Source organism: Fusarium oxysporum, chromosome V (assembly GCF_013085055.1).
Source record: "Fusarium oxysporum Fo47 chromosome V, complete sequence".
In the NCBI taxonomy this organism is placed as follows: domain Eukaryota; kingdom Fungi; phylum Ascomycota; class Sordariomycetes; order Hypocreales; family Nectriaceae; genus Fusarium; species Fusarium oxysporum.
In genome coordinates this window covers 3,133,949-3,146,361 of record NC_072844.1, presented here as the reverse complement: position 1 = coordinate 3,146,361, position 12,413 = coordinate 3,133,949, and the positions used below count along the sequence as shown (strand labels likewise).

The 12,413-nt window shown below is 47.3% G+C and overlaps 5 protein-coding genes and 1 non-coding gene across 6 annotated transcripts; 1 reads left to right on the top strand and 5 right to left on the bottom strand.

The window, feature by feature from the left end:
* Positions 1-675: 675 nt before the first annotated feature.
* Positions 676-2,339, bottom strand: FOBCDRAFT_201975 (major facilitator superfamily domain-containing protein; the record flags this gene model as incomplete). The annotated part of the gene is made up of 6 exons (XM_031184717.2): positions 676-982; positions 1,034-1,254; positions 1,307-1,386; positions 1,433-1,944; positions 1,995-2,223; positions 2,270-2,339. 6 exons carry the CDS (start codon positions 2,337-2,339, stop codon positions 676-678), a joined length of 1,419 nt encoding a protein of 472 aa, XP_031040359.1.
* Positions 2,340-2,963: 624 nt separating this feature from the next.
* Positions 2,964-4,902, bottom strand: FOBCDRAFT_274441 (uncharacterized protein; the record flags this gene model as incomplete). Its single annotated transcript, XM_031184716.2, has 2 exons — positions 2,964-4,508; positions 4,561-4,902. The coding sequence occupies 2 exons, from the start codon at positions 4,900-4,902 to the stop codon at positions 2,964-2,966; spliced, it is 1,887 nt and encodes a 628-aa protein (XP_031040358.2).
* Positions 4,903-6,221: 1,319 nt separating this feature from the next.
* FOBCDRAFT_274440 (uncharacterized protein) lies at positions 6,222-6,947 on the bottom strand (the record flags this gene model as incomplete). The annotated part of the gene is made up of 2 exons (XM_031184715.2): positions 6,222-6,739; positions 6,869-6,947. The coding sequence occupies 2 exons, from the start codon at positions 6,945-6,947 to the stop codon at positions 6,222-6,224; spliced, it is 597 nt and encodes a 198-aa protein (XP_031040357.2).
* Positions 6,948-8,191: 1,244 nt separating this feature from the next.
* Positions 8,192-9,256, top strand: FOBCDRAFT_250690 (uncharacterized protein; the record flags this gene model as incomplete). The annotated part of the gene is made up of 1 exon (XM_031184714.2): positions 8,192-9,256. The coding sequence occupies one exon, from the start codon at positions 8,192-8,194 to the stop codon at positions 9,254-9,256; it is 1,065 nt and encodes a 354-aa protein (XP_031040356.1).
* A 412-nt stretch (positions 9,257-9,668) lies between these two features.
* Positions 9,669-9,777, bottom strand: FOBCDRAFT_t124. Its single transcript has one exon. It is a non-coding gene; the product is annotated as a tRNA-Pro (tRNA).
* A 394-nt stretch (positions 9,778-10,171) lies between these two features.
* On the bottom strand, positions 10,172-12,112 carry FOBCDRAFT_224135 (major facilitator superfamily domain-containing protein). The gene is made up of 4 exons (XM_031184713.3): positions 11,656-12,112; positions 11,586-11,600; positions 11,136-11,537; positions 10,172-11,078 (listed from the first exon to the last, which is right to left on the bottom strand). The coding sequence occupies exons 1-4, from the start codon at positions 11,944-11,946 to the stop codon at positions 10,383-10,385; spliced, it is 1,404 nt and encodes a 467-aa protein (XP_031040355.2). The 5' UTR covers positions 11,947-12,112; the 3' UTR covers positions 10,172-10,382.
* Positions 12,113-12,413: the final 301 nt, after the last annotated feature.

Below are 12,413 nucleotides of genomic sequence, written 5' to 3'. Positions count from 1 at the left end.
TTTTAAGACGCTCCGGATATCGGTGCCGATACAGGACTTCTAGACGACTATTGCGTGATTCTTAAGCCCATGACTGAATATGCAAGTGATAGCTCTAGACAGGGTATCCTTAGGCTATAGATATGAGACCTTGGCGTGCAGAGGCGTTTTGGTGGACTAACCGATGGCGCAATCATCACTGAGTCTTGCTCATGGGAAATGCCGATCAACCCCTCAATTTCCATACGATAAACTCAGGGAACTTCCAAAAATGGGTAAAGGATTGGGAATTTCTATCAGGGTTGTTTTCTCGGGTGTTTCTAGCTCGGAAGTTTCATGTCAGAGTGCCGAGTTGTCGGGAGTGGCATATCACGCCCACGTGGGCTACACGCGCTGAAGCTTGCAGAGGCACAGAATCTGTAATCTTCTGAGACAACAGTTATTCTAGAAGGAGTTGGTAATCAGATTTTCATTTTATGTACAGGGAAGTTGGAAGGGTGGTACCAGGCTTGATATCGTCTGCTTTTTCATCTTCTATCAACAGGCATAACAAAGGTACACGGCTTCAACAACTCATATGAATATTCTAGATTCGATATCTATAAAATCTCTAAATTCATGACACTCTCGAGCCATCTCCTCTCAAACCATTTTAAAGAATACCTCCACAGAGTTCATAAATAAGCTCATCAGTGTCTAGTGCTTCTTGATATCACTGTCCTCGCCGGAGTTAGACCCAAAGTTCTGACTATCAACCTCCTGGATGGGGCTCTCAAGAGAAGGAGCGGCATGAGAACCGAAATCCTTCAGAACCAACCAAGCAGGGAAGATTGAAAGACCCCAAAGTGCGAAGTTGAAGTAAACTCCACCAACCTCAGCGAATAGAGGCAAGGAAGTAATGCCGTAGCTGAGAGCTTGCCAGGCGGACTCAGTGCCTCGGAGAAGGGCAGAGAAACGAATGATTTCGTCTTGAGTGTTGGCGAGATGATGGATAACGAAGTAGCTAGAGAATCGTTAGATCATGGTCATGTAATGTGCGTTCATGGTTACTCACAGGAAGAGGTAGTTAAGCTGGAATGACAAAGTAAGGAACAAGAAGATGGCAAATGAATGGCCGAATCCCGAATCGACCCAGTCGTAGGTTGGTCTTGTCTCACGGAATCTGGTAACCAAGACTGTGGCCCAGATCCAGCAGGCACCTTGAAGAGTAGCAAGGAAGGCGAAAGAAGATCGGGTGCGGAAACGGAGAGAAACCTTGGTACGGTCGAGCCAAGCCTATCAAGATATTGTCAGCAACAGAGGCATGATGGGCGGTTGAAAGACTCACACCCAGAATATTACCAGCGGTGACGGCAACGATGCCGCCCAAGAAAGATCCAAGAGCACGGGATCGAACAGAAAACCACACTGCACCAGTTAGTATCATATGTGAAGCTAGACCGGGGAGTCTTACAGGCGAGATAAGTGAAGAAGACGGATTCCGCAAAGACAGCCTGTCCGATGAATAGAACGACCAGAAGGAACTTCTTCGTAAAGAAGAGTCTGGCAGTCTCCTTGAGCTCAAAACTAGGAAGCTTATCAATCTCCAACTTGACCGTAACTCCATCTTTCCTCTGAACCTGATGCGGCTTGCTGAGCAACAGAGCAACGAAAGGACCAACAGCTTGGAGAGCAATGAAGATGAGGTAAACAGTGTAAGAGACCTTTCCAGCCTCGTTACGGTCGGCATTGAGACCAAGATTGATGGCACCACCAAGGATCTGACCGGATAGACGGTAGGTGAGCCAGTAACCTAGAGCTTTACCGCGGTTCCAAGGCTCAGGATATGCGATGGCGATAGCGGCTTCGGCCATCCAGAAGACACCGGCCGAGATACCGCAGAGAGCAGCGCCGACAAGGACGAGCCATTCTGTTCCAAAACGGTTGTTTGTGTAAAGACCTGCAGCATAAGGTGCATATCCAAGACTAACTCCCGTCAGCGGCGTTCACGAGTAAGTTCGTGTGAGTAGACGTACGTTCCAAAGATCAGAGCACCCTTGATGCCAATATATCGAACCATAGCACTCGAGAAGTAACAAGACACCACCATGAGACAGAATGTCAAGGCATTGGCAGCGTTGATGAGCTTAGGCGAGGCTGCACCACCGGCACCAAGCGAGTTCATGGCTACCCAGATACCTGGGGCAGACAAGTTACACAAGCCCAGCACTGTGATGTTGAAGAATGTGGAGCGATACCACTTGACTGGGCAGTATTAGTAGAGGACGTGCATATGGATAGTGAATCTTACCAGGAAGAAGCTGATCCTTGGGAGGAGGAGCAACCTCACTGTCTGCATGTCGATTTTCCACCACCGTCATTTTGTCTCGCTTTCAGAATGATCCTGTATGAACTGAAGGAAGTTAAAACAGAAGAAGCTTCTTTATAGCTATCAGAATCTTTAGCGAGACACGGCTGTAAAATGTTCTACAGAAGTAGGCACAGGATCAACATTTATATTTCCCTTCCCATCATGAAACCACCGCCCAACACGATAGCACCAGCACGCAATCCAACCCTTGACCACACCTACAGCTCAACTGCCGAAGTCCCAGCCCTTTGGGCATTAACTCTTCTAGCGCAAAACGTATATCTGTGGCGGCATTGCGTTTACCAGCATCTCGGTATGAATCCGGTTCGAGACTCGAAATGTTTTCCTCGCTAGCATAGTCTCGTCGTTTGACTTGTCCTCGGTTACGCTCCAAGTATCAGTCCGTGTACGTGGAGGGAGGATCTGAGATCAACTCCCCGAGAAAGATGGTCCCATTAATGAAGCTAATGCAAGGGTGTCTAGCGGCTCCGATGCTTTAGTGCAGTCGTGATAGATTAGACGGGCTCTCCACGTGGAGGTGCGGGCGAGTCGCGCGATTACGTGCGTGGGACCATGTCATGACGAGATCTTGCCAAAAGCTCATCTTCAATTTATTGTCGAAGCTACTAACTGCCTATGGAATGCTCCACCACTTCTCATGAATATCCCGCAAATCGATCTTATCTGGCCTCTGTAGATACGGCGTTTGATCGGCCTCTACATCCGTCTCTCTCTTGGTCCATCCATTGCCCAAGTAATGCGCAAAACGGTTCTTAGAATCGCCGATATACTTGTACTCCCAATCTTCCCATCTAGGTTCCTGTCGCACAAATGTGATATGTCCTGCGCTTCCTGGCCAGAGTCCGTGAATTCTAGCACCAGGTCTGCCACCATTGTACCATGAACTACATTTATCTGTAAGAACTGTCTTGGCGAAGAATGCGTCCGAGTACTCCACGAAGTCGTCTGCTGCTTGTTTGGATGGGCTCAGAGACTTGATGCCCTGTCGCGAAACCTTGCGGAGGACCTTGGCGAAGTATGTCAATTGCGTCTCGACGCTGTGCGGGACAGTTCCCGATGGCCCTGTTGCTTGCGGTCCATGGACGAAGAGAAGGTTGGGGAAACCAGGCGTTCCAAGTCCAAAGTATGTGTAAGGATATCCATATGTTCCATCGGCCTTCCACAGGTTACTGAGCTCCTGTCCATGAGCGCGAATGGGGAATGCTGGAACCATATCGACGTTCGCACCAGTCGCGCAAATGACGGCATCGACATCTCTCTGCTTGCCATCTTCAGTCTCGATACCCGTCTCTGTGAAGCGCTTTATCCGTGTTCGTATGTACTCTACGTTGTCTTCGGTAATAGCCTCGAGATATCCTGGTCCAGGCGTAAGACGTCGGCAATTCGGCGAGAAGTCTGGGACGATGTGCTCAAGAAGTTCAGGCTTTTTCACTAGGCGCTTCTTCATGATGTCGATGAACGCTTCGCGGAGCTTCTGGTTAGACTCGCTGTTTCGGAAGAACGAGTCAAATCTGGTCCAGTATAGACTCTCGAGGTCCTTTCGGAAGGCCAAGTATGCGTCAGGGTCCTCTGCCCATTTCTTCTTCTCCTCTTCAGTATATGGCTGGGCCTCAATCTTTCGCTCTTCACCAGCCCAAGATGCCGCAATCCATGTTTTGTTTCTGGCATAATGATCAAGTCGCTTAACAATGGGCTGGAGGTTTGCTGTGACTTGGATACCGCTCGCTCCATTGCCAATGACAGCGACCGTCTTGTCCTTGGGATCAAAATCCGTGCTCCAATTGGAGGCATGGCGAAGGTGTCCTTTGTACTCAGATATTCCAGGATAGTCGGGTAATTTCCAATCATTGAATCGGCCGATACTAGTCAAGATGAACTCGTTCTTCTCGACTGTCTCTTCGCCTGTCTTCACATTACGCAGCTTCGTGATCCACACGCCCTCTTCATCGTCCCAGGTTGTTCCCTCGACTCTGGTATTGAGCTTGACATACTTGTAGACGTCAAATTTTTGCGCGACCGATTGCCAATATTCGCGGATCTCGTGGCCGGGTGCGTACTTGTCCGACCAGTCTGTCTTGGGCGCGAATGTGCTTTGGTAGACGTGCGATGCAATATCGCATCTTACACCGGGGTAAACGTTCTCAAACCATGTCCCTGCCTATGCAGATGTCAGTATATCAATCTTCAAGCAGTTGGATGTTGGGACGTACCACATCGGCGTTCTTCTCGTAAATGGTAAGCTTGATACCAGGGACTTTGGCTGGTAGAAGAATGCCTGCTGTGATGCCGGCCAGACCAGCGCCAATAACACCGACTCTCAATGGGCGTGGTTCGTCGACGAATCTGTCGACCAAAGTAAGGCGAGGGCTGTAATAAGGCGATGTCTCGTCTACGTCTGGCCCATCCCGTACGGTTGCTGATGCGCTGTCCTTGGTCTGGGTAATTGGGGTTGACTTCTCGGCTGGCGCACTCTCTACAGCGACGCGCGATAAGTCTGACTCTCTATTATTGAAACCATTGATTGCGCCGTTAAGCACTGCTGCGGTGGCCATTGTTAATTGACGGGAATATTGTGCTCGGGAATGATGGTGAAGGTTCAATTGCCGATGAGAGCTCTCCAAGCGACAAGACTTGGATACTCAATACCTTGAGCTATTCTTCTATCCTTATCGCATGTTCCCCATGAGCACGTTAGCTAGCTCTTCTGTTACATCATGTCGTAATCTAATCACTCCGCATGGCCATTCGCTGTTGCAATTCCCCTTCCTCTTTCACCATATTGCGTCTTTGTTAGTCCCAATCACGCTTGTGCCCCACGCTCTTACACCATCGTGGCCCTGTCGGCTCAACATGAGACCCTGGAATCTCTACCCAATCAGCTCAAAAGCAAATGAATTACCGTCGCTTCCGATATGCGGAATGAACTTGAAGTATTATCTGAGGTTGGAAGATTTAATCCGGTAGGCCGTCGCCTAACTTGGCTGTCGCAGGTTTCAATGACGCCCGAAGATACGAGACCTTGGCTCTTCATTCATATTCCCTCCAGCCTTGCTCCTGGGTCACATATAAGTATGAAATTTTTATAAATCCACTTCTAAGAGTACATGAGACAGACTAATCATGTAACTGCATGCCCTAAATAGGCAAGTCATCTCATCTCATGCATGTTGATCCAATTTCAACATGTCATATCCTATATAGTAATTCAGCACCCCATGGTCTTATTTGTCGAGTACCAATTGTTTCCCAGTCCACCCATAAGTTCGATAAAGTCTTCGGCCATGGCGTCTAGCAATGACAGAGGGTACTGTATTATGTGAATGAGCCTCATGAAAATGGATACTCCTAGTAGCTTCCGGAATATATGGCGAGAATTGCCAAACAGAACTGTATAGCTTCACGGCAGCAAACCCAACTGAAGTTAACGCATGCAAAAAGTCGTTCCATGGAACTTCAACGGGGGTAGAACTGACATCCGGGTCATAAAATAGAATGCGGAACTTCTTGAGTGCTCGTCGGTCGACCTTGAAAACCGGTTTCGGATCCTCAAGCGTGACTTCGGAGAACGTTTGACTAAAAACTCTAGTTTCTCCAGAAACACGTCTCTACTAGTAAAGACGAAAGAGAGGAAGTGGCGAATCAGGTTGTTGTGATCATCTGGCAATTTCTCGGTAGGTGATACGACGCTCGCGTACTTCTCCTGCATTTCTCGTAGGCGTTTGGTAATTCGATGGATTTCTGTGAAGATCTCGACCAATGTGTACGCGTTAATCAAAACGTCAGCAATGGCTGCTCCCCATGTGCTTGTGTGTTTTCTTCTGAAGCCTATGAGTTGCACATGATCGTGTATATCGCTGATTTGTTCCACAAATTAATTGGGATCCTCGCGCATCGCCCAAACATGATCCTCTGCAGCCGCGACTTTGGCCGCAAATAGCTTTTCAAGGTTGGCAAAGCCAAGCCAAGTCGGAACACGGTAGGGGGGTTCGACAGTTATCTCGAGCAGGGACGTTTGTATCCCCTGGGTCTGGGTATTCAGGGGGAGTTCTGGCTCAGTCTGAACAGAATAAACATCACGGAACAGATTATCTGGCTCGATGCCGTGAAGAATTTGATGGCAACATTTGACAAGGAAGTCCATTAAACGCTCCTGTATCTCTAGAATCACCATGCCGAATGAAGTCGAGAATTGGTTTTGAAGCCACTTCTTGCCATATATGTCAGATGTAGGCCAGTCATAGTCTTTGGTTGACAAATGAAGCCAAGTTCCCTGGTCAACGTTTGGGACTACTCTCAGACGTCGCCAGAGGAGACGCCACAGAGGATCAATTGCATGTCTCTCGTGGGGAACAGCGGGCCATCTACTAGCATGTTGGTCAATACTGCTCTCTGGACGTATTGTGAATCAGTATCAATGAAGAAAGGGGGGCGGATGGCGGCCTCTGGAATTAAGAAGCAAGAGTAGCGTTGTAGGCTTCCCAAGGGAGTCCTTGTTGATAAAGGGCCACAGTATTGAACTATGATGCTTGACCTTGACCGTGGCATCCGTCTCAACTTGGCGCCAATAGTCATAGAAAGGTCGATGGGTTGGTGGCATGTCTGGCCATGCACTAAGAAGAATCTGGAGCCGCTGTTTTCTACTTTTCTTGAGCCATCGTTTTTGTATGCTCTCTTCGTGTCTTTCGAGAATCTTTCCAAGGATTTCATAGTTTTGAAAAATGCTTTTCCCTCTTTTCTTTGACTCGACTTCAACTTCCTCTGCCGAGGTATTATTCAATGGGAAAGGGTAGGAATCTCTACTTTGTTGTCTTGTGTCGGGAAAGCTTTCATCATGAGGCATTTTTTTCTCTCGGAATCTGAATGTCATATGAGACTCTTCGAGTTCACTATCAAGAGAAAGGTAATGCCGAGGCCACACATAGAGCAGCACAAGGTGTTGTTTAAACACAACACAATATAAGGCATCATACACTACGCCTCAAAATGCAATAACCTTATTATCAAGTCAACAGATCATAGAGCTGCTGCCTTAAACCTTAAGATCCAATTGAACAAGTTGCCTCAATCCACAAGCATAAACAAGATGTTTCTCGAGTTAGCTATATTGCTGATTACTTGGTTTGATGCTGATATTTTGGAATAGGCACCTTCAGGATTGAACAGTCAAACAATACTCCGCCCCATATCATCTCGGCAGATGACCCTGCCATATCAGTAGGGCTATAAATTGTTGAGGCCTGAGGAGGTGAAAAGAAAGTTGAGGACTCCTTTCCAAGTAAAGGAGGGAAATCAGGTAAGTTAAATAGAAATTCAGTGAACCTTTAGCCTGATTTCTTTTGGCACCCTAGTCAAAGATCGGACTTTTTCTTTCATCCTCAGAAGCCCCTCTTCTGCCTCAGCCACTGTTACCTCGATAGTACTTGGCTGATACGTGTTTTGCACAACTACAAAGCAGTGCTGAATTCCATCTGTGGAGCAAAAACATCCTGTTTTTTATCACGTCTATTAATTACGTCAAGTTGATTCCTGCAGCTTTAAATTCTATATCAAAGGGAAACACTGGGCTGTCGATGGCTGAAGTCCCCGTAGTAGCTAGTCTCTTAAACTATCGCTCATCAGATCATTTTTTCGAACGGCAAAATGTTTAACGCGATACCAATTCCATTATTCCAAAGTCCTCAATTATCGTTTCCCCATACCCCGCGTTTGTCACATCAATGGGTCTGGGGTAAACGTTTTGGCGACAACAATGAGTCACAAAGAGCCGATATCAACGTATAAATTGCGCAGAAGATCACATCAGTTGCGGGCATCGGAGAACATAGTTCATTTCAATTCAAAATGACTTCTGAACCCATCACATTCGCCATCATTGGCGTCGGCCTAATTGGCCCTCGTCACGCCCAGACTGTAATCAAAAACAACCAAGCAAAGCTGGTAGCTGTTGTCGACCTCATGCCAAATGGCGAACAACTGGCTCAAGAGCTTGGGGCTGCCTACTTCAAGTCTGTGGCCGATATGTTGCAATCGTCAAATAAGCCTCAAGCAGCCATTATCTGCACCCCCAACCACACTCACGTCCCTCTGGCTCGCGAGTTATCCTCAGCGGGTATTCATATCCTCATTGAAAAGCCTTTCTGTACAGATATTCAGAGTGGAAAGGATTTGGTGGACCATCTTGATAAATTAGACGTCAAGGCTTTGGTCGCGCATCATCGACGATTCAACCCCTATATGATGACTGCAAAAGAAACTGTTGGTTCTGGTTCTCTTGGAAAAGTGATTGCAGTGAATGGAATGTGGGCGACTTATAAACCAATGGATTATTTTGATCCTCCTCGAGAATGGCGAAGAGAGAATACGGGCGGCGTTGTTCTCATCAATCTTGTCCATGAGATCGATCTGTTGCACTATCTCTTTGGCCCCATTACACGGGTTCATGCAGAGAAGACGATATCACAACGTGGGTTTGAGGCTGAAGAGGGTGCAGTTCTGACGCTTCGTTTCAAGTCTGGTGCCGTCGGAAGCTTCCTGTTCTCAGACAATGTTCCGTCACCACATAACTTTGAGTCCGGCACGGGAGAGAACCCGTTGATCCCTAAAACTGGGAAAGACTTTTACCGTATCTTTGGCACCGACGCATCATTGAGTGTGCCAGATATGACTCTGTCTTCCTATGCTGAAGGTCAAAAGTCATGGCATCAGGAGTTAGTTCAGAAGAACGTCCCTGTCCCCGATGGCGTACCTTTCGAGCTACAGTTAGATCACTTCATCAAGGTGATTCGTGGTGAGGCGAGCCCGAGTTGCACACCAAGAGATGGCCTAGCTGCACTTGTTGTCTGCCAGGCTGTGAAAGAGGCATTAAAGGAGAACAAAACAGTGGACATCGACGCTTCTGATTTCTGACTCTAATTGAGCGGTGTTTTGGACTCTTCAAGATTTCTGAAAACTTAAGGATGGATTATAGGGTATATTAAAATAGTAATAGTACACAGAGGTTCTCTAGGTTATACTTTGAAATATGATAATAGGTAAAAACTATTTGATTCTCTGGACAACCATTCGTCCCGAATTTATGGTTCTCTTAAACTTTTATCTGCAATAAGTTTCCATGATCAAAATAGTCCCTTGAGTTCCACTTCATCAGATACTGACAAAGGAAAAGACTTACGTGTACAACAGCAAGCTACATTGTGTAATGTCCCTTAATATGCAAACTCCTCATGTAAGAAGCACGATACAAAACTATTCTATACCGACTTCTGAATGATATCTTAGTCGTCAAAAAGAAGATCAAACAGCCAGAGTAGCAAAAACAGGGCCTGACCGGGGATTGAACCCGGGACCTCTCGCAAACTATAGTTCTTTATGAACAGAACTGAGATGTCACTCCCGAAGCAAGAATCATACCGCTAGACCATCAGGCCAGATACTAGATCCTGGGGGTATCAGTGCGGCCAGAACCAGGTGCCTATAGACATGCCAACTCCAGAGCAGCTTTTACTGCAGGTCTACCGAACTCACAGACTATTATTTCGTATGTTAAACAACTTGAGCCAGATTATTCTTCAGCATCAAGTCGCAACTCGAACGCTCGTCTACTTTGTAATCTGCTTCCCGTAGAAAGTGGTGATTATCGGCGCTTCGTCCATGAGAGGCTAGCAGACGGCACGGCTCGCAGGATCTACAGCACTAGCCCATGATCGATGAGAACTTAGGAGAGCATTGAGTTGCGGTTCGGGATTTGGCTGTAGCCATTGTAACACTATGCTGAAGTCTTTGGGATTTAATGGTAACATTTAGGGTATGGCTTTGAAAGGTCGAGTTCCCCCTGGTATCGCAGGACGCAAAGGTTGGCTGGGGATCGTGGTTATTCAATAGTTCATATCATTTGACTCCTCTGTGGAGAAACAATTTACTTTATATAAGGCCTCGTTCTATCGTTGAGCTAATTCTAAGTTGTTGGGGACATGAGCTATGCTTGACCTGACTATGACAAGAAAGTGGTGCAAAGATTGAATGTTTCTGACCCTTAATCCCTTTTCTTGCCAATTCTTGGGAGGCATAGCCAAAGTCCCAGCAATGCAGTCAAGAAAGCCAGGATAATCGGCTGGAGAGTCTTGACGCCCTTGGCTTGAGCAATAGCACCCACGGCAAAAGGCAGAATCGCGGCACCACTACCACCGAAAGCAGCTGCGAAACCAATAGTACTAACATGCAAGTGCTTGGGCAACATCTTTGTAGTAGCAACGACAACTGCCGGGAATAAAGGGCCGAGAAAGAATCCTTGGAGTGCTACTGTTACGGCCGAGACATAAAAGCTCGGAACCAGCCAGAAGATTAGCTGCAGTGCCATAGCGGCAGGCAGATACAGAGACACAGCAACTTTGACACCAAGGAGTGGAGTCACGAACCCCAGAATAGCACGGCCAACGGCGAGACCCAACCAGAAGCCCATAGAGGTCATACCAGCTGGGTAGTTCTCGGCCTTGCGCACGCGGATCATGAACTGGACGATCCAGCCACCGACAGAAACCTCAACACCAACGTAGCAGAGGAGGAATGCGGCACAAAGCCAAGTGACACGAGCGAAAGGAAGCTTGAACAAGGCTTCCTTCATGCCCTGGTTGTCCTCGTTGCTGGCATCCATGGTTTGGCGATAGACTTCTGGGCCATTGGGCCAAAATGCCCAGGTGCAAGTAACAAATTCGATAGTGGCCAACCCGATCTGAGTACAGCGGTTAATATTGTGCCTTTCATAAACATATCAACATGTGCGACTCACCATAACATAGTAGAATGTATACCAAGGCAAGTTGGCCTTTGCGATCATGTTAGTTGCGATAAGAGGACTGATGACTCCTCCAACGCCGTAAAAGGCATGAAGGAAGCCAAGAGTCTCATTGGCCTTATCGAGATTGCCAATCCAGGCATTCCAAGCAGCATCACTGATCCCGTTTCCGAAACCAGCGAGACAGTATGCAAGAACCAAGACAGGGTACGGAGGGTGAACGGCGATAATGATGTAGGCGAGAATATGGCAAATTCCGCAAGTAATACCGATCCCTCGCTGTCCAATCCGTCGATGCAGTGTATTGTTCAAAACTGCTGCTAAGATATAACCAACAAAGGGTGAGAGGAAAACAAGGGATACTATGATGTAACTCAGGTTGTAATATTCTTCTAGCTGCGAGCTGTTAGTAACTCAGCCCTCGGAGGAGCCGGTTTTACGTACGTATGGGATCAAGGCCTGTCATTTTAATGTCAGAAATGGTATCAAGCAGAGGATTTCACAGGAATCATACGCCGTATGCAGCATCGTTAGCTCCGGAGGTCAAAAGACTCCAGAACGCCGCTCCGGTCCTGAAAACATTCTGGCGGGGATATTTCCAGCTCTCAGCAACCTCTGCGGAAGCATTTTGTGCCGCGACACTCTCAACACCACCCTCTGAGTAATCTTCACCGTAGCGAGAGCCAAGCCTCCGAGTTTCGTCAAAGATACCCGATCCCTCACGGGCCGCAGCGGCAGGGGGCTCGTTGACTGCGCGAGACGTCAGCTTGTAGGAGCCAATTGTGGCTGTAGAAGAGGCAGCCATAGTGGAGATGTGCTGACAGGAACGGAGGTTTAGGTTAAATTTAAACGCTGACTATAAAGGAAGTGAAAAACAGGAGGAGGATTCTCAGCGACATGATGAGATTTATGTTTTTTAAACTTGTTTGTTGACGACACCATGTGGATCTTGAATCCGGATAATTGTTCAGCATTTGACGATGAGTTGACAGTATAACCAGATCAGGAATGGATTTACGAGACCCAAGACGGTTCGTCGGACCGTAGTGGAAGAGCCTCGGGTAACAAAATAGGGGCTAACATTTTAAGTTAGGTATGCTTATTCCTCTTACGATTGTGAATCATGGCTTCGTATGCTCTACCCCAAGAAGTGACAGTAACAGTAGCAGTAAGCAGAGCACATACGTAACGTACAGCAAAAATCCTTTATCCCGTCTCACATGCAGAAACAGCATCAGCACCAGCCAATATGCCATAGATCAGCGTTGGATC